The sequence below is a fragment of the Hirundo rustica genome, chromosome 8 (genome assembly GCF_015227805.2).
Source record: "Hirundo rustica isolate bHirRus1 chromosome 8, bHirRus1.pri.v3, whole genome shotgun sequence".
NCBI classification, from domain to species: domain Eukaryota; kingdom Metazoa; phylum Chordata; class Aves; order Passeriformes; family Hirundinidae; genus Hirundo; species Hirundo rustica.
The window spans coordinates 17,793,910-17,816,130 of NC_053457.1; the positions used below are offsets into that span (position 1 = coordinate 17,793,910).

General features: G+C 39.8%; 1 protein-coding gene across 1 annotated transcript; it reads right to left on the minus strand.

Moving 5' to 3' along the window:
- Positions 1-2,878: 2,878 nt before the first annotated feature.
- On the minus strand, positions 2,879-17,964 carry RBP3 (retinol binding protein 3). Its single transcript, XM_040071630.1, has 4 exons — positions 14,917-17,964; positions 7,982-8,172; positions 5,057-5,199; positions 2,879-3,207 (listed from the first exon to the last, which is right to left on the minus strand). The coding sequence occupies exons 1-4, from the start codon at positions 17,962-17,964 to the stop codon at positions 2,879-2,881; spliced, it is 3,711 nt and encodes a 1,236-aa protein (XP_039927564.1).
- Positions 17,965-22,221: the final 4,257 nt, after the last annotated feature.

A 22,221-nucleotide genomic window follows, 5' to 3' on the forward strand; every position in this document is an offset into this window, starting at 1 on the left:
ACTGCATTCTGTCCCTGTGAAACATTGTGATTTTACAGCAGGGATCTCTGTCTTTTCTACAAGGAAAAATGCTAGGGAGGGGGGAAAAATAATTTTGGTTTTAAAACAAGAGGAGACAATTTGCAGTGAGCTGACTGGTTCTTTTCCTGTCTTTGCTAGCAACTAACTGTTCATTTTGATCAAACAACTGTTTCTCATGACATGTGTTTCTGGATCAGTGAAAAAGGACACAACACAGTGCTGTCAAGCCTAGCTGTGCAGGCTGTGTTTCTGCAATGGATAATGAGTTTACAGATAGGAAATGCCAGATTACGATATTTGTTCACTCACTGATCATTGATCCCTGAATTTTTTCTGATGAAGATGTGATTTTCCATTGAAATGACACACAGATGTGCTTTTGAGAAATATATATTTACTTGTTTTTTATGAGACAATTTTTCACTAGTCAAGGCAGTCTGTACACTTCCTTGGATCTACAGGGCTCAGTTTGGAAATCTCTGGTCTAGGGCAGCACAAAAGAAATAAAAGCTTGCTGTCATTACTTCGTTAGAGTTCTATGAATGCTGGAAGTAGGAAGATGATACTGCTATGTAGTCAGATACAATAACTCCTTTCTTCCTGCCTTTAAAAGGAACATGATTAGGATTAAAATTCAGGAAGTTATTCTAGGTGGGATGATAAGAAAATGGTGCTATGAAATGTAGAATGACCATGTCAGCTCTGGAACCAGATGAGAGAAGAGTGGCAGTTTCATCACATTTCCTGTTGTGTTCTGGAAGGGCACTTCTCAAATTGCTTTTCCCTCCCTAAAAACTTTCTAACTTTCTCATTTAAACCACAAACCATGGACTTTACATAACTAATTTACATCTGTGCTTTTGTGATTTTCAAACCTTTCAATGCAGTGTAATTTTCTACACAATTACTGACTGTAGTTCAGTGAGGTCTAAACTCATTGAGATGAGCATAACTATGAAACAGCAGTTTGTGAAGACAGGAAAAATTGCCTTTAACACGCTGGCCTTTGTTAAGCCTGGCAGTTTCAACATTAATTAACCAGTACTATGAAATAGCAAATAATATTTTGGCAAGTAATAAAATTTCTCAAGGTTGCACAATAGTTTTCCCCTGAAATAGATCACTTTAGTGAATTAAGAGCATTATTGATTTAAAATGGACTCACCAGCAATTGCATTTTCTTTGTTTGTTTTTCCAACCAGATTCCAATTTCTAGACATATTTACTATACATATGTATTTCCCATATTACTCTGGGAAAAAAAATATTTGCTGTTTGTGCCCACATGATACAGCTTTTTGTCCTTGAATGGATGGCTAAAGTTTCTAAATATTTGGCTTAACAATTAACATTGTTTGTACATGACAGCACAACTGATTGTTTTTAGAAAAACAAAGCAGTTTATCTGGATCATTTAGAAATTAAAGAGGCTTAAAAGACATTAGAAGAAATACATTAATGTTGTTTACTTTGTTACACTGACTACTCCACTTTTTTCCACATTAAGAATACTTAATATTCTTCTTACATATATCCCTTTACATGAAATTCTGTATGGGTTTTGATTCATTAAAGTATTTTCCACAACACTGAGAAGTTTAACAACAAGCTTGTGCATAAAAATCAGAACATGAAAATGTCTCAAAGGAGTTCAGGTTAGAGATCACTCTGAGTGTAGTTGATAAGACAAGTAATAAAAAAGATGGAAAATTTGTTTAGTTCTTAAAATTTTCTTCCTGTAAAAACTTGAAGTCAAGTGTTTAACACAATTTATTAAAAAAAAGAAAAATAATGTCATAAACTTACAAATGAGCAAATGAACATCACTGTGTAACTGCTGTAGACTCTAACTGAATTTTGGGGGAACATTTCCCTAATTTAATTACCTTACAACTGGCATTTTGTAGAGATGAGAAAATCTGAGGTCTAGATTAAAGTTACACACATGTCTAAATAATTATGAAGATATATGTTTAACTAAGAATTGTAGAAAAGACAAGGAATGCTGTGCATTAAGCTCATGTCAATATCTCTGAGTTTTTCTGGAATACACTATCACTTCAAATGTAGCTTGATGGCAGGGTGCAGAGGATATTTTTCAGCTTTATTTATAATTTTTTTTCCTGTCTTTGGAGCAGGACAGAGCAATCTAATTTTAGCCTTAAGTAAAAACATATGATTCTTTTCCTTGAGTGAGTTGATCTGGGCACCAGGTAGAAGAGTCCGTGTACTGCCTTTGTCCCGCTCACCCTCCCCTCTGACAGACACTGAGAGAAGCAGGAATGTTCCTTTCAAACACCAGGAGTCTCACCAACCCTGACAGACTGGGAATGGTTATTTTTGGTACATCTAAACCATGAACATCTAAACCATGAAATGGAGAAGAGACTTAATTAGGTCTTGCAGTTTGGAAAAGAGACTCTTCCAACTAATGTTAATTTTTAAAGATGTATAAATAGGAATGTACACAATTTCCAAAGAAGAAGAGCCTTTTCTCTCTTTAGAGTTGTTCACATGCTTTCAATACTGACAGTTGGCATTTTCTATGGGACAAAAGGAAATCTGTAATTGGTAGCTACACTTTTAAAAACTGACACACTGAACATTTATGTTGGATTACAGGAGAGGAATACAGAAACCCAGTGAATTATTGAAGTATTTCAACCATGCACAGAAAGAGCTGGGTTCCACAGAATGGGGAAAATGCCAGCATGTTGGAAAGGAGTCACTTTAAGCTATTTACAGGGACCCAATCACTGACCACAGAGATTGAAATGAAGCTCCCACTTCTTTCTAGGGTTTATATCTGTGTAGCTAGCTAGCTTTTCCTGAGAACTGGATGTGTTCCTCCACTGGGCTATCTAGACCTGTGTAGGTGGGCATTGAGCATCTCCTTTGCTTTGATGAGTGCTGTTTCAGCTGGTGTTTCTATGTGAGGAGGGACTCCTTTCCCTTCCCAAGAGGCGCTGTCTGCGGAGATGACTGATCTGGAGGTGGGGATGACCATGTAGAAGTTGGTTTCATCTACCTGATATGTCTGTGGGGAATGGCAGCCACCACTGGTCTGCTCCCCAACGATGAGAGCTCTGCCCAGTCTCTTCATTATGTATACAAACTCTTCAGCAGCCTCAGCTGTCACAGCACTGGTAAGGATTACCAGCCCCTTCTGAGAACCATATCTTTCCCCTGTAAGACAGAAAAAAAAACCCCATCAGAAATGAATCCATTTCCAGAGATTTATGTTTATAACAGAGCAAAGAGAAGCCAAGATAGAGGCTTTACTCCCTACCTGCTATTAACAACCCAAGAAGTCTGGAAATTTACTTTGTGCCTATGATAGTATTAAAGTACTTTTAACACTAGCCCAGACTATATGCTGGTTAAAAAAAAAAAAAAAAAAAAGAAAAAAAAAAAAGAAAAAAAAAAAGGCTGTCTCGCTGTGTGGTGCTCTTGTGCCATCAGTTTCTGGTCATGAGCTCCATAAGGAGAGAAGCCAGATCATGATTACTACTGTTAGCTCTTCTGTGGCTTTGACTTTTACAGACGCTCCAGATCTCATCAGAGTAGCAGAATAGATAGGTGAGAAAAATTACATTTTTCACCATTGCAGCAGGAGCAGTTAAAACCCATCCATAGAAGCATCTTCAGTTTCACCCTCATCCCTGCTCTAGAAACATGGCTGTCATAGAGCTTGGCTGCAACTGTGCAGGCATTATTTTATAAAATTACAATTAAAGTGGTTTCCCACAGCTTTTTTATAGTTTGTAAATGGAAGCGATACATGGCCTTTGTCCCAAGCCCTGCAACAAATACCCCTTTATTATTAGGATTTGAGCCAAGTATCTCATTCTCTTACATAAAACAGCTGACAGGAATAGGAAGGGCTTTGAACCTTATTTTCAATATATCTGAACATGCTAGATATTTTTTGAGAGTTTTGTTTCTTTGAAAAAGTGACCAGTGGGTAATAACTAGGACTTGATAACTTGAAAACTAAACTGCTCTAAAAATGTCAATCTATAAGTAATAGTACGACATATAATTCTCATGCTAAATTCTAAGAAAGGGGCCCAATAGCATGGTAATTAATTTTCACACCATCTTTGGTCTTCTCATTTCACTATAAACATAATAGCCATTAGAAGACTCTTTTCTCAGTAGATATATATAATACAGGACCAGATCCAGCTCCTTTGAAGTTAATGAGTCTGCCTGTTCTCTTTGATGGGAACTGGAATGTGTCCACAGAAATCATATCCCTAAGCACAACCCACCTCTGACTGCCTGGGAAAATAGATGGACCCTGCAGACTGGGACAGAGTTTAACCATTTCAGCATGATCCAGGACAACAACTGCAGGCATCAACTTTTTTGCTACTGTCTTAAGCTAAGAGGGGAAAATAATGAAACTCCATGTTTAAGGCTTCTTAGCAGTCTAACTGCAGTTTATGAACACTGAAGAGCTCTGTTTTTTCATGTTGCAGCATCCTTTCAACTTCCACAAACTGGGGCAGGATATGTGTGGGGGGTGTGTGACACATTGCCAAATGATTCAAACTCACCCAGATGTACAAAATTTAGAGTTTTTCTTTCTCTTTTCTGGATGAACTGGGGTATTACGGTGTTTTCATCTACTGATGCAGAGGATTACACAGGTAGGTAGTAGGGAACTAAAAATTGTATTGAGTGTATAAGAGTGTTGGAAGAGATGTTATTAGAGGTCTAGGCAACACTGGATTCATTTTTAATTTTGGCAGCTTTTAAAGGCAACAAGTTACAGCTGCTGTACACAGCAGCTGGCTAAACTGGGGACCAATTTACAGACCTCTGTGCCTAACATACCCCATTTCTAGGAGTGATAAACTATTATTTGTAGATGGCATTGAGTGACATGGCTGAAATGCACATTTTTTGTTTCTACATTCTCTACACAGCTTGAGCTGATCATGGCAGGTTACAGGATTTCATGGCTCACTTTAAAATGACGAGGAGAGACATCTGAAATGAAAAGCTACTCTGAAAAATTGTCATTTACCTTTGAGCTGTGGCTGGGTCCATATTTCCTTTATTGTGTCACTGGGTCTGTCATAAACTTTGTCCAAGAGAATTGGGTGTCCTTCATCAAAGAAATATGAGCATAGGATTGCTATGGGTGTAGTGGAGCCTCCAATATTGTACCTTTTCAAAAATTAAAAAATATTAAGGATTCAATTGAAAATTTGTGTCAGCCAGCTAATCTCCCTTTCAAGTATTGTTCCTTAATCTCACTCCCGAAAAGGTTTATGGCTACATTTTTTTCTGTTTACATTCATTCTCCCCTATCAGCATTTGCACGTCCATCAGATAAACAAAATCATGTCTAAGAGTGTTGGACTGTTGTTGCCCACAACTAACTTCAAAAGCAAACACAAAACTTAAAAGTCTATTTTTTTTCTTGATGTTACCTAGAAAAAAACAGAAAGTAAACAAAGACTCTGAATCCACAGAGAAACATCAGATTCTTATTCTCCACTGAGTGACCCATTCTGTTCCTAATGTAGCCAGCAAGGAGTGAATATCTAAAACCTAATATATCAAAGTAGATTCCAATTAAAGCAATGTATGTTTGTAGAACTGTTGTGTTATTTTTTGCTAGACAAAATGAGACAACTTATTTGTTTAAATGAGGTAATTTTTTTGGTGCCTAAAGATTGTTTTATTTGCTTCATTTAGCACAGTCATAATTGAAAACTTTGGTTGCAGTTTAATTCCATAGCAGTCTCTGAAGAATAATTTTACCAAAGAGCCTGTCATTGGAGAACCCCTGCTATGACTACATACAATTAACTTGTAAAATATTTTTGCTTGTCACTTTTCACTAATACTTTTCACATACAGCTCTAGAAATGTTTGTACTTTACTTACTGATAGTGAGGATTCAGTACTTTCCTGTAGGTGATTTTAGGAATACCTAGCACAGGAATTCCAGCAAAAACCTGCTGGAATATGGGTTTATTCCATTCAATTTATGGCTAAGATTTTTCACCTCCAGAAAAGGATCTGACAACCCAGGAGGCCTCTGTTCTGAAGAATGAAGCTACGTCTTTATTCTTCAGCATTTGAGAGCTGTATTATGGACCCTGTGACTGGCTAGAAGTTAAAATAACCGTCTCCAGCATGTCCCTGATAGTGCTGTGCTGCCAGGAGGTGCTGCTGCTGCACAGCTCAGCCCAGCAGAGCCCAGGTTCCCAGAGGTGCCATCACGGCTGAAGTTGGTGGCAGGCAGGGAAATGTTGGAATGCTATTCCTGGGACTCTCTTGCAGACAGTGAAACTGCAGTAACTTTAGTCAGTAATAATGACTGAGCAGTTGCCAGAGTTTTAACTTAACTTTTAGATGCTAGTATTCCTTCTTATGTCTTATGTGACCTTAGGGAGGCCTTTTAGTTTATCGGTGTCTCCTATCAATGCTGTGATGGTTAAAAATATGAAGTTCATGAGTGGCACAGCTGTTGTATGAAGGGGAACTATTAAGGTGAGAGACATTATGAATTATGATCAATGCCATGCAAAATTGAAATTATCCAAATATGAAGTTCATGAGAGGCCCAGCTGTTCAGGGAGGAAAATTTGTAAAATGAGAAACGTTATTCATTCTGGTTAATCCCATGCAAAATTTAAATCATCAGTCTTAAATTTATAAGTTTGGCTAACAGGGAATTTAAAAAGATTTGTTTGGGGTTCTCTTTTATATGCCTTCAGAGACTGAGTCTTTTATGTGTACTGAAAGGACTGAAAATACATTAAGTTTTTAAAAAAATAAACCAAAACCAAACAACACATTAAAAGAGCTATAATGATACCATTTGGTACTTGAGAGATGATTTCATCTTTGCTGTTTCAGTGCATCTAGCCCTGAAGTTTTTAGTTTGGGAGAAAACTGGAGCAAGAAAGAGGAAAGTTCCAATCCTATCTCAAGTCTACTGGAAGATGGTGGTGCTTTTGCTGAATTGAAATTCAGTCATGGGTGTGTTGTGTTGGTTGCTGCCCTGCCTCTTCTGTGAGTTAGTGAGAGCTCTGCCTCCATTCTCATCACTGTGCTCAACTTTTCCTCCCTATGCTGAAAATCCCACAAGAATATTAAGAAGATTACCAAATATTAAGAGCCCTGTTATAACAACAGATGCAAATGGTTCTAAGATTAAAACCAAGTACTTACAAAGTAGTTTTTTTTCCTTTGGTTTATATTTATAATGTTCTGGGCTCGCACACTTCAGCTCTGGACTACAAGGGAATTGCTTCCCTAAATATGGTGCAGGAAATGTACTTTTTATATTAATCTGCTTTGGTAGCTGGTGACAAATGGATGACATCCTACGGCCCATAGGTTTTGGAGCACTGTTGACACACTGGAGTGTCCAACAGAATTCTAAGCAGAGAGCAAGTATATGATGCTGCAGCTTGGTGCAGCAGGGCCCAGGAGTGCTACAGTACCTCTAAGTATCTCTGTGCCCTGTGCACAGGGACTGTTCTGTACAGATCTGATTTCCAAGAATTATTCAGCACTGCAGGTATGGCAAATTAAATGTTGTAACACAGCCTTAAACACGGTCTGCCTTTTTGACTGTTGCATCTTGGCCACTACATGAAGTAAAAGATTTATTTATATATATATGTGGGACATGGAGAGTTAGATTAGAAAGAAATTAGAGAAATAAAACACATGTAGCATCCAGAATTGCATTCTGCAAACTATTCCCTAAATTTGCCTATTTAGTTCTAAACATCTCAAGTGATGATACAATTTATCTTGAGATATACTTCCAGACTGTTATTATTTTCCTTGACTGTTTTCCTTTTCTCATTTAATCCTAGCAAAGTTAGCCTGTAAACAGGACAGCAAGCCATGTAAAACTAATTCACTGTTACAAATAAAATGATGTTTTGAAAGAGCTTTGGTTATTTGCCATTCAAAGGTTTACCTCATGTCTATGATTAATGCATCTGTGTGAACAATTTTCTTCCAAACATGCTCTATCATTAGGTCGGACACCTGGGTTAGAAGTTCACTGTCTCCAAACATATCAAATCTCAGATAGCCGATGTTGTTTTCAAATACATTTGTGTGGAATGAAAATTTAATCAAATCTTCAAATACTTCTGGCGGAGGGATCTGAAAGAGTACGGAAAAGCAGAACAAATCATTTGCTGGCACTGGTAGCTTGACACAAAATTATGTGGGTCGTGTTTAATCCAGGTGGGACATGTGTGAGGAATGTGACCAAGTCTGAAAAACAGTACTAAATTTTACAATATTTTTGCTCACTTAACATAGGTTATCATTGCCTGATGCATTTTTTGCACAATATAAGGTGCGTCAATAACATGGCTGGAGTCTGGCACCCAGAGCTCAGTTTATTTTTCAAAAATACAAGAATTTCCTTGAGGCAAAGAGGCTACAAGAACAATCCCAGCCTGCAGCATAGATCCCAGTCCCAGGCCTGCCACCCGAGCCCACATGTTGCTGTTATGAGTTGTTTCTAGACACAGCACCTAGGACTTTCATAATCTCTTGATTGGCTTCATCGGACAAACAGCTGCTGGCTGCAGGTGCGAGTGTCCCCAGCCTCTCTTCGTGACCCAGTCCCTGTGACAGTGAGGAACCTGATGTGTTGGGCATGTGCTAGGATACTCGTGAAGAAGATATGCTAAATCTCTTATATGGTGGCCATGTGCCTGGAGCCTCACGTGTTAGGTTGTGATTTATTTAATTTTGCTTAGCTTATGGTATTAAACAGCAGACTTTTTTTAGTAGCAATGTATAGCCAAATAATAAAGTTATCCTAGTAACCCCTGTATGCATTGGGACATAGCCAGCTCCTATTGCCAAATTTCTATTTTGTATGCAGTATCTGAAAATGGAATAGTCTCTTTCAGCCTGAGATAAGTATTTAGAATACATGCAACTTATATGACTTCAGCCATTTTGTCTTTTCTTCTCAGGGTTGCCGTGAAAATGGCGTTTTACCTTTTTTTTTTTTAAATCAGTTGCTCTCTGCCATAGCTCATCCCCAGACAATCCATGCTTCTACACTCAAAAGAACAAGGAGTTAGCAGTGAGCCATGTGCTAGAGGCGCTCTTCCAGTCTACAACATGCCACAGAATTGAGCAGGCACTTGGGCTTTCTGCAGCTACAGAGAAGTCAAGCAATCTCCTGACCTCTATATTGTGCTCTGGTCTGGAGCTGTGCTCCTGCCAAAAGTAGGTCTGCTACAGCAGAAAGGTTTTTTTTCCAAAGTGTGTGAATGAAGCAGTGTTTGACACAGCTTGAGGTTACCTAGGAGAAAATTACCCACCATACGACACTTCATCATTCATTCCCTGGTGTATGCCAAAATTACCAACATTCCAATTATTAATTTAAAAGCCTGTTGGCCAGTTGTTTTTGACCTGATGATAAAAGCAAACTCTTCTGTACCCTTCTTTATCACTGTACCTTGTGAAAATAACCATTTTCTGGACTGTAAACACATTAGTCCAGCATTGCTGAGTTTGTCATTTCCAATCCACTTCCCAGTGACAGCAATGCTACTTGATCTGCCCACTGTAATTTGATAAACAAATCACAGTTTTGAAAAAATATATCCAGCATACATCGATTGTTCTGACAGAACTTATGTCTAGTTCAGAGATACTGGTCCCCCCAGGAGGAAAATAAAAACATCCCCCATTACTAACATCTAAAAATAAAACTGTGTTACTCTCAGCCACTTATTAATGATATTTTAACTGAACACACAAATGTCTTGTCTCTGTCTCCAGTGATAACTGCTAAATGCATACCCATAAACATATTAAGAATAATAACTGTCTGATAATTTTTTTCTTGACTTGTTCTGTTATTGTAATGCATCACATTTTTGTTACCTGAGGACTTCAGTTTTGCTAACTCTTGAAAATTCATCATAAATTTCAAGATGGGCAGGTTGCTTTTAAAGCCCCCGGTCTCCTGGGGTGAAATAAATGTGCAATGATCTAAATGAAAGCTCTTCATGGCTGCAGGAAAAGGTATGAAAATATATCTATTCTAAAAGTTCTAAGACAGGAAATCAGATTAAAAGCACTTAAAATGTAATTTTGGGGTGCCAGAGAAAGTGTCTGAACCTTTCAGCAAAAGAGGTGAGGAGCCTGTGACTGACATTAGAGAGTCACTGCCCTGCAAAACTGCAGGTTCATGACACGGGCACGTGGGCCATGTGCTGTGGGTACCTAAGGAGGTAAGTCAGGCTTCAGGAAGCAACCACATGCTGTCCTTTGGGAGGCAGGGCTCTGTCTGCTGGCCAAGGACAAACTGGGACAGGATGCAGCTGAAAGTAAGGTCTGCTGCTCAGTCAGACAATGTTTACATACAAATGGCTTGTTGTTAAATATAAACCCTCAGGTGCACACTATAAGCAATGTGGCTACACTAAAGGACCTCCAAGCTAACTCCACTTTAAGCCAAGGAAAAAGGATTTTTCATTAACTATATAGGGTCTGCAGTCCTATTCTGCAGACTGCTTCTGCAGGTGAGTGGCCTAGGTAAAATACATGATGTCACACAAAATAGGACCTTAGAATGCTGCCCTGGGACTTGTGCATGGAGTTTGATCCCTGATTCTGTTATTGACAAAAACTCCAGTCGTGGGCAAAACACTTTTCTAAATTTGCCTCTCTTCCTTCTGTTCTCTCCCTTCATCTCTCCCTTAAGTTGTTTTGTCTGTTTTGATGGATCCTGTTCTTTCTTTTTGTGCTGACCATTGTAAGAGAACTGATTGCCATTAAGGTTGCTGGTGCTGCCAACTGATGGCTATTAAAATATTATCAGTTTGCAATACCATTGTAAATGCTGAGGTTAGTTTAAGAACCATGAGATCTTGAGGGCTGAGTGGCAGGGTTGCACTTTTCTTGGAACATTTGTGTTCCTTGTGTACCCTCACAGGCTGGAATGGAACTGTTCCTCCTAGCAGGGCCCCCAGCTCAAGGATTGAGCCAGATCAGTTGTAGCCCTGACAGCTCATTCTCACTTGCTCTTGAAAACACACATTTTACTGGGTGATTTCCAGGCAATCCACCCTAGTACGTCACCAGCCTTACTATTAAGAAAGATGTTTTTAAGATCTAGTGTAAACAGTTGAAGTCCACTACTTTGTACTGTTTAAGTGCATTACTTCTTGGCCTATTTACTATGGACAAGGGAAGAGATTATTCTTTTCATATTTGAAACGGTCTCTTACGTATCTGAAGACTGTTTTTATGTCTCCTCTCAGTTTTCTTCTCTCTGGAATAAACAACTCAAATACTTTAAACTTTTTAAAGGCTACTTTTATTCAGTATTCTCTTTGCCTCTGTCCCTCTTTTCTGCTGTTTTCATCCTTGAGCCACATCTTTGCAGAAAACCATTGCCCAAGACTGTGCATTTTATACTCTAGATGAATTTTCTTTAGAGTTATATGTAGCAGAAGATTTCATGACTTCCTGATTATATTCTTCCTTATCCATTCCAATTCAATGATGATGAGTATTTACTGCAACAGCTTGACCCTATTGACTTGTGCTCAACTTATGAACTCTGATGAACACATTAACATTTTTACAGGACTCCCCCATAACAAGCTACTTTTCTCCTAGAGTTGTGCAGTGAACTATTATCACCCTAGAAACAAGCAAGCAAAAATTGCAAAATGTGAAGAGCCAATGAGACTTAAACATGAGACATTTTTCTCTTGCATAAACTTGCATTGTACCACTGAATTTACTGTGGTTATGTTGATATAAATCAACACCATAGAGGCTACAACAATTGTTTTTTCCACCTGTTAGCAATAGATGTAGCAATTTAATTATTTATCTTGACACTTGGAGGCTGAACATTTTGATTTCACTCATTAATGAAGGGATATAAGCAAGCTGTACTTCTTTCTGGTGAAACATCTCTGACAACTGCCTCCGTCAGCAAGCACATAACTCTCCTATATATACATATTATTCATCTGGAAACAGAAGGGCTTGAAATGCAGGAACAATTTCTCCTTATAAAGGATTAGTTTTTTCCTTTTATTCTGATCATTATTTTCAGCTGTTTGTCTAAACTGCCATTACAAAAAATCTTTTAGGTGTAAAGACTGCATTAAAAGTATTTGGTCATTAAGAAGGGGCCAAAATAATCACTCAGGGAGACCCCTTGTCACTTAAAATAGGTATAATACTTATGCCAAAATCAGGCAGTTCTTCTGTAGGTGGACAGTCACAAACACAAATGTTTCAGTTTGTAGAGGAAGATTTGACTGGAGAGGCAGAGAGAGGAGAATAAGAAGCAGGGATTATTAAACTGCCGGTCAGCACATTTGCAGAGCTCTGCCTTATAAGCAAAATGTTATTTTCTTGATCACAAAAAATATCAACAAAATTTGGCTCAAGGAAGTCTGACTTTGGAAAGTGACATTTATGCAGCTGACAAGACTGACTAGCAGTGACCTTGCTGCTGCTTAGAGGAGACACATTCATTCCCCTGTACAATGCTTCAGCAGCTATTCTGGTGCAGCAGATACAAAGTTCTGCACGCATTTCACTTGTCTGTCTCCTATGTTCCATCCCATCCTTCCTGTAGTTATTCATCATCCCTTTCAGTTAATTGTGTTGCATCTGCTTCACCATCAAGGTCATTAACAGTAAAATTCTGCTGTCAAGGGAGAGGGTGGTTTGGAGGTAGGTAGCACAAGAGAAAAACTTGCTCTTAGGTTTTTAAAGAATAAATGTGATATAGATCAAGAGAGGCACTATGTCCTTGTATCAGGCTGCTGAATTTTTAATTTTTTTTTCTTTAATTTACAAACGCAGTTAGTGTCAACATATATGCATCACTGTACTCTAAAGGTATTTGCTCTCTGGGGTATACTGAAATGTTCCACGGAAAGCATCTCGCTTATGGCAGCAAAAGCAAAACAGGAGATGAAGGTACTCTTGCTGCCCAGGGCTTTTTGGAATGGGTGAAATTTCTTTTACCTCCATCTCAAGGAAAATCCTTTAATGACTTCAGTGTCTTCATTAACATCTTAATGCTCTCTTGTCTGATTCCTGATTTTCTCCAGCAATATGAGGGAATGCATCTGCCTCTGGAAACCATATTAATCTCATAAGAGATGTGATTCTCTGCTCTTTATACATTATTTCACCTTGGAGAAATCTCATATTTGTCCTGATTTTTATCCACACTGATGTGATTTTCTTTTCATGGATGTATCCCTGACCTTTTCCAATAATTTCACTTAACAAAGAACTATGGTAAAACAGCGGCATTGAATAATATAATAACATTTCTTTACTAGCACTATCAGGATCAGAATTTTATGTCATGTGACAAATAAGATACTTGTCCTCTGTTCTGTTCTCGACATTTAAGGTCTGGATAAAGTAAGATCTGAACAACTGAAAACCACCACCAATATTCATTAACAGGCTTCAGTGAACACAGTGACTAATTTGCAAGATTTTTTCATTCTGTAGAATAGAGAGAAATTATGATGTGTCACTACTGGTATGTTGATTATAATTGAGCACAGAACTCTGTCAAAAGCATTGAAATATCTTTAGAGTGAAGTTTTCTACACTCAACCAATTTAGGAGGGAAAGTGCTGGAATATAAAACTCCTTTAATTAATTATTTCCATTTAATCATAAAGTCAAGAATGGGGCCAGCATCTCTTGGTTAACAAACTTGAAAAAAAAAAAAAAATATCCACCCCTGGCAATGCTTAGACTTTGTCCTTGACCTTAGTATTTCTGATAATACCACAAAGGTCATGACCACTTTAAATCATGCATGCCAAAAATTTCAGAGTGTGGAAGTCCACAGATTTCCTCCCCCAGGAAACATTTAATAGTTACCTGACACTTGGTCTACTCTGGTTCATTGCAAAGCAAATGCATTCTCTTCAAAAGGTAATTTTATGAGTCCCTGGAGAAAATACGCCTCTGATAGTCATGCTAGTGCAGTAGCCAGAAAGTAGCTAACTCCATCCAAGAAAGGGATCAGGTTATCCTAACCCTCTATTTAATTTGAAGATGGAATTTTAACAAGTGCTCCTGGGAGCTCCCTCCAGCACAACAATGAACAAGAAAGATTGCCAAGGCAGACCAGTGTATAAACACTTGGGCTCAGAACAAAGCACAGACTGTTATGCAAACCACACAGCAAGGGCAAAAGTAGATTATTAAAAATCAATTTCTCCCTGGGGTCTCCTAACTTCCACCCAGATACTTCTTCCAAAGTATTTCTAGGTCACTGGAAAACTGTCTGATGCTGAGCATGAGATACAAATAGAACGACTTTCCCCTGCCACTACCAAAGGAGTTGCAGATCATTCTGGTGTAATAGATGTCAACTGCTACAATTTTATATAGAAAAGTCCATCAAAAAGCACATGGCTGCATGTTTAGTGAGTTATATGAATTTATTCTAGTCCAACTAAACTTCCCTCAAATTACAAGCTGGGTTTGAAACCATAGGGTTTCTGAATTATTTACAGCTGGAAAAGCTGCAGCATTGAAAGAGGAGGGATAACAGAAACAATGAGGCAGCTTTCTTCTGATCCTGAAGCCCTGCACTTCTGCTTGTGGCATATGGCAACTGAGAATCACAGCTTGAAGGTCATTTCCAAAATCTATGTATCCAGAATTACCACCTAATTCCACAAGCTACTGTCCTAAATGTCAGAGACAGCTCAACCCATGAAACCTACTCAGGTATTGGCTTCTCCTCTGGGTACAGGTTAATCAGGGTGTGTTTATGGTATGGGGTAGAAAAAAGTTAAGGTGTCTGACTTAATGCTCCCATTCCAGCTGGCATCTCTATAGCTGACTACGAGAGTACTGTACCTGTTTTGGCATGATCCCTGGGATGCTGTCCTTGGCATGTTCAGGGATGTAGAGTAATTTCAGGTGTTCATCACCAGAAAGACCTTGTAAGATGGCAGTCACTTTCCCGGCAAGTTCTTCTTCTGTATGGATCCCTTTATAATTGTCTTTGCTGATGTTCTTTGTGAGGTTGGATGCTATAACACTTCCAGTGTCCACAAAGGCATAATTATCTGCCACAAGTTTGCCCACAGTTTGCAGAATCTGTGGCACCTGGGCACGCAGATTGGCAATGTGCTGAGCTACAGCCATGGCTTCACTGGCCTGGACGGTGATGTGTGGCTCCACCCCAGACACACTCCATACTTTTCCAGTGACTGGGCTGAGCACCACTTGGCTGGGGATGGAGGCGTATAGAGAACTGTTACCAACACGATAAATGCCCACTGAGAGGGATCCACCAACTGTGGGCTCACCAATAACTGTGGCCCGGTGTAGATCCTTCATAGAGCGAGTGAAAGCCTCAGCTGCTGAGCCACTCATATGACTTGTTAGGATGTAGATGTCCTTGAGGGAGCCGTATCTCTTGCCAGTGAGTTGGGGGAGAGTCCACACCTCTGTGCTGCGGGAGGTACTACGATCGAAGATAGTATAGAGGTGTTTCCGAGGCTCAGGCTCAAAGAAGTAGGAACAAAGTATTGGGATGGCAGAGGAGTAGCCACCTGTGTTGTACCTCATGTCAATAATCATGGCATCCGTGTCCACCAGCTTGTTCCATACCATCTGCAACAGCTGTGGCCCAATGGCCTTCACTGTTTCTGCCTCAGCCATCATATCAAAGCGAAGGTAACCAAGGTTCCCTGGCAAAACCTCAATTTTGAAGAGTGCCTCAATGATGTAGCTTAGTTCTTCGGGGCTGGGAATCACATTGGGAAGCTGCTCTTCTGGTGTTGGTTCCACATGGCTGTGGAAGACATGAAGCCGATGGTCTCCAGAGGCCTCCTGCAAGTCACTAGTGAGCTGGGAAGCCAAAGTCTCAGAGTCTATAGCTGATCGATAACCTCCTTGGGCCCGTTTGGTGCTGAGCATAGCACTGGCCTTACCAGCCACTTCTGGGATGGCATAGTGAGCCTCTAGGAGTTGCCCGGTACCCTCCAGAAGTACTCCCATGTTCTTGTGGAAGGCTAGCACTTCTTCAGCCTTCTCCAGTGCATCCTCAGCCAACACTATGGCATCAGGAACAACTCCTCCACCCATCCAGCTTTCTCCATGGTTGTCAATGAAGGTGATAACAGGAACCGTGATAGTCAGGCCACGGGTTATTCCTGGCCCAGGCTGCAGGAGAGGGAAGGTACGGGTGTGTGAGAGGCTTCCTGCTGTGATCTCACCGATCAGTGTGGCACGGCCCAGGGACTGCATGAGGTAAGCAAACTCCTCAGCAGCTGTAGCAGTGTGGTGGCTGGTGAGCAGGTAGATGCCACGTTTAGCCCCATAGGACTGGCCCAGCAATTCTGCCTGGCTGTTGTGCTCCTGTGTGTGGTTGGTGCATCTGTCATAAGTTGTGAAGAGATGGACAGGACCAGCAGCAGGGTCTTGAAAGTAGGAGAGTAGCACAGGCACAGCAGAGGAGGAAGGGCCTCCAGTGTTGTAACGTAGGTCCATGATCAAGTTCTCTGTATTTTGAAGGGGCTCCCACACTTTGTGTACAATGTAAGGCCCCAGCTTCACAAGCACAGAGGCATCTGCAAACTCATCAAAGCGCATGTAGCCAACATTGCCTGGCAACACTGACACCTTGAAGACAGTATCCACCAAGGCATGCAACAGCTCCTCATTGTCAGGTAAGTCAGCTGCCATTCCAACTGGTTTCTCAGATGGGGGATCAGCAGCTTCACCTGGCATCGTTACTCGCACCATCAGGCGGGGGTCTTCAGATAAGGCCTGCAACTCAGTGTTGAGTTTTGTGGCCAAGTCCTCGGATGACTGCACAGAAGAGAAGTCAGAGGTGGCAAGGTGCCGCAGTAGAGCAGGCACTCTCTCCACTAAGCTGTAATAGTCCTTTAATATGTTTTTGAGGTGGCTAATGGTGCCAGGCACTGCTCTGCGCACTGCCAGGATGTCCAAGGATTTCTGCAAAGCTTGCTCTGCCTCAGTAGCCACACATGGCATCACCCCACTGACTTCCCAGCTCTGTCCACCCCCACTCAAGGGGCTCACAGATCGTGACACAGGAACCATCATATAGAAATTGGAAGGACCAATACGCAGCTTCTGGATGTCCAGTGAACCCCCAGCTGTCTTCTCTCCAACAGTGATAGCTCTGTTCATGTGCTTGAGGATGTAAGCCACATCTTCAGCCACTCCTGTGGTGTGATGGCTGATCAGAACAATGACATCTTTGTCTTTGCCATACCTCTCTCCCAACACCTTTGGAAGCGTCCATATCTCTGTGGTGGTGTTGGAGGGACGATTGTATACGGTCTCAACATGCAGCCTCTTGCCTTGCTCATGCAAGTATGAGATGATGAAGGGGAGGCCAGAAATATGTCCCCCAGTGCTGTGACGAAGATCTATCACCAGGGCAGATGTCTCTACCAGTGTCTTCCAGACCCTGTCCACGAGAAAAGTTCCAACTTTCTGCACAACTTCCTCTCCTATGATATAATCAATCCTCAGGTAGCCGACATTGCCCTCCAGCTTGTCATACATGATCACATGTTCAATAAGATTCAGGAGCTGCTCACGGGGAAGGGAACCCTCAGCTTCTTGTTTGGGAATTGCATGTGGCAGTGGCTCGTAGGAAATTACCAGTCTTGGGTCATTCAGTGCACCCTGCACTCCAGCTGTCAAGACACTGGCCAGCATTTTTGGATCTGAGACGTCCAGGATCTCTCCACTCTTGATTGCTTGTTCAATGGCTTCTTGCATTCCCACTAGGTTTTCAGGATAGCAGTAATTGTCCAGAAGGACTTTAGCCATGTCCAGCACTAGAGTTGGCTGAAAGATTTCCTCAGCAGGTATGCTGCACACGATCAGTGCTGAAAACAGCAAGAGATGTGTCTTGATCATTTTGTCTTTGTATGGAATAGAGAAGAAGTCAGATGCTCTTATCGATCAAGATGAACATACTGTCCTGCGACTCTGAATCACACTGAAATCCCTGTGTTGAATCCAGGTGCACTGAACAGATCTTTTATCTGCATTAAACCTTTAATCTCATTAAAATGGAGTGCATCATCCAAAGTGCACCAATAGATGAAGTTCAGCTCCTTACTACTTCACAGGCCTCTTATGAAACAGTAATAAACTTCAATCATCAAGGAAGATCTTTCTAGCAGTTAATTGTTTCCAAAAGGTAATACACTGTCTGTGGCAAACTGGTCCTGGCTTATCCTGAAAGTGGGTTGTTTAAATGCAATGCTGATTTTAACCACAGTTAGAACAGCAATCATCCTGCCTTTTACCATTTTTTATGAACTGCTTATATGAAGAGATTCTTCAGTGACTAAGCTGTATCAATATTTAATATTCTTTCAAAAGTTGTTGACAATACATTGTCTTTGGTGTTTTCTAGTCTGAGCTGCAAAGGACTGTTCTTACATTCCATGACTAAGGGCTCCAAACAAGGAACTCCAGACGTTTAGCACAGCTCATAAAATCCAAGGTAATGACAGCCTTTTAATTTCTGTGCTGAGAATTGCCAGCATTTTAAACAGGACTTTGAAACACATTTGCCTCAACATAATACAGCTAAATCTGAGATGACTTTAATCTTCACAATTTGCACTCAATTAGGATTTACTTGTAATACTGTTGGGTAACATATGGTCATGTCTGATGACAGCTCCCAGCCAATAGACTTCAGGCTCAACATACCAAAATAGAATGTGGTGGGGGGGGGTTGTTTTCAACTGCTCACAATGTATTTGAGACCCTATTGTACTAATAGTTTGAAAGAGGATCAGAATATACAGGATGCAGGCTGTACCCACTCTGAACTCCAGTACGACATGCCAAAGATATACAAGAACAGACTCCTGGCTTCAAATTTGAAATTAATTTCTCCCCCAGCCCCTCTGCTTGCTGGAGGTAGCTACAAGAATAGACTCTGAAATCTGGGAAGAGCATGTTTTTGTACTCCTGTCAAAATGTTGCTGCATGTGGAGGGAAGAGTCTAGAGATGGTCTAAGCCTGTCTGGATGCACTCTGTCAGTGTCATGTGTGAGTGTCCTGAATGAAGCCAGCTACTCACAACTTTCAGCTCACTGTGCAAAGGGTATTACAGATGTTATATACAAGGTGCTAACAGTCACCTCATCTTACTCAGAATGTAACAGACATAGATGAATTGCCATGAAGACAATAGTCAGAAAGGACACAAGAACAGACAGCAACTGAGTATTTTTAATCAGTGTGCCAGATATCAGCTGTGCCTTCCATACCTAAATGAAGTCTATCTATCTCTGCTAAACTCTTTATAACACAATTTTTTCTGTAGCATTTAAGGAAGTATTTCCACAGTTGAACAACATTCTTCTCCAGTGAGGCCTAATCTAGAGGTTAAAAATCACAAAATGGTACTTTCCTGCTTGTGACTTATATAATAATAAGATTAGGAAAAAAACCTTTTCTCTATTTTCCTGACATTTATTTTGCTTTTTATGACAGTCTATAAAGATTTTCGCATCAGAAGAGCTGGACACTGTAGCTGAGCTTCTTATGAAGAGAAGATACTGAGAAATATTTATGGAATTGTGATTAGATAAGGCAAAACCCCACAGGTCAATTTGTTTCTCAAGTTAGGCACATTCATTCTTATTTACTTTATCATTGCCATATACAAACAACACCAGCTTCACAGTGTAAATGTAAAATGTTTTTTTTTCCAACACACACAATTTAAAATGCTAGGACAGTGGAAAAAACCTATTTTTCCTTATTGTATATGTTCAGTAATCTATTTCTATTGAAATTCAATACAAATATTTAGTATGTATTTCTGAATTCAATATGACATGCAACATTCACTGCTACCTTGGTAATTCTTTAAAGAAGGCATTAGAAGTTGTGAATCCTTTCTGTGTGCTGTGAATTCCTCAAGATTTGGAGAATGACTATTTGTTACTAATTTTGAGGCACATGTAGCTTAAATTTTTATCAAATATGTTGTTTAATGCAAGTCCGTTCACTGGACTCTGAATAACCAGATCCAAAATATAACTCTACCATCTAGTTTAATTTATAATATAACCCAAGCCAAATTCTTATTTTGATTTTTAGTTTTGAGTAGACCTGAATAGCTAAGACCTAGTTTTAGATTTTATAACTCATAAAACTTTATGATCCTTTAAAATCTGTCCACAAGTATTTCATTTTCTGATTTCCTGTGGGTATGAACTTCCCACATACTCTGAAAAGAGGTATTTTTTATCTGTCCCAGACTAGTCTGCATGCAGAGTCTGCATTATTCAGATCACATGCTAAAAATCTTCCATAGGTGCAAAATGAAATGTTTTTCTGCATATTATTTACTTTCTGTATTCTGCTCCAATATTCCTAGTTCCCATATGCAGCTGGTCTCACCATTTCCTCATCAGACTCATGAAGATATTTGGTGACTGGCAAGCCGCAGTAGCAGGACACTCATCTGAAGGTGGCAGCAAGAGCACTTTTTTGACTGGCAGAGATGCCAACAGGATAAAGGTGAAAGTTGGAATAAGCTACTTTTGGCTTTAGTAAAGCCTTCTAATACAGCCATATTTTAAATTATATGTACGAATTAGAATTAATTTAAGGTGATACCTGGCTTCCAAATGCTGAGAGGCAGAGCTTATTAGCTCAAGCACAGGACTATGCTAATGAAATATTTAATGCTTCCAGGACTTCAAGAAGTATTTCTAGACAAACCTCGACTGCCTTTTATAGATGTACAAGTCTGGGTCGGTACAACTTCATAGCTGTCTGTGACAAGCATGACTGGATTGCATAGGTATGGTTTTAGAGTGTCTATTCTGTTCTGTTCTTGTACTGTTTGGTACAAAGGAAACCTTGTTCCTGAGTAGGCTTTCTAAGCCCCTGAGAAATAAAAAGAATTAATAATATCACCCTTAGATTCCTTTCTAATTCCCATGCCAAAAGAAGTAATGTTAGATTTTTGTCCCAAGGTTTTTCACTTCTTATGCCATACAAACTTTTATAGATTAAAATTAAAGTTGGAAGTTTTCTTTCACATGATTTTAATATTGAAATATTTCCATTTTATGAAAGTGGAAATAATATTCTGTGTTGCTTAATAATTACATTTGTAATAAGAAAAAAACTTAATCCTTGGGGAGATTGGATTGCGGGAAACGAAAGGAAATGGAAAAGGAAGGAAAGGAAAGGAAAGGAACAGGAAAGGAAGGAATGGAAGGAAAGGAAGGAAGGAATGAAAGGAAAGGAAAGAATTCACTCCCTTACCTTACTTCCCTTCTTCCTTCCCTTCCCTTCCCTTCCCTTCCATTACCCTCCCTTCCCTTCGTCTTTTTACAGTGATGAAGGAAAAAAACAAAAAAAACAAGAATGAGAAGATGATTTATATTGTTGATTGTAAGATTGAGTGAAGGTTAGAAAAAAAAGGCATATTCCCATTTTTGAAATCTCTCTAATTTCAGCCAGGATTCAGGCGGAAGAGGTTCATCACAGTTTATGGCGCACAGCTGTGATTAAACTCACATTAACCAGCTCCAACTGAACAGATGAACTACTATATTCTAGATAAATAGAAGATTCAGGAGGTCATCAAGAAAATGCATTTGAAATATGCAACCTGGCCTCGTTCAGAAACATACTTTTGAATGTGCAGTCCCTGAAGAATTGGTATATTACGTCATTGCATTATATTATCTGTATTCTCTACATCCTCCATTTTGGATAGATTTATGTGTTTATTCAGCACAGCACATCAAGCAGAGTTAGTCAGTCATAAATGCTGAATATTAAATACTTGTCCTAGGGTGACTTTATAATGCTTGTATCTGCAATCATCTGTTCTGTTTGTACTGTAATATTGAGTTCTGTGCCTTTAAAACTAGTTCTGAGAAAGAAGCTGTGCAGAATTTCTTTCAGATACTGCATGACTCCTACACATTCTTTCTCCCTGATGGTGTTGTCTACATCAGAGACGGACTGTGGGACAGAGATCTCCTGTGCTTTTAGTTAGTTTCAGCTAGCTAGGGCAGAGAAGATCCCTAGACTGTTTTTCTTCCTTTTTCTTAGGACTTTTAAACCTGCTCCAGACTGAAAAACTCAGAGGAGCACCGGGAGCTTGCACCTGCTGCCTGCTAG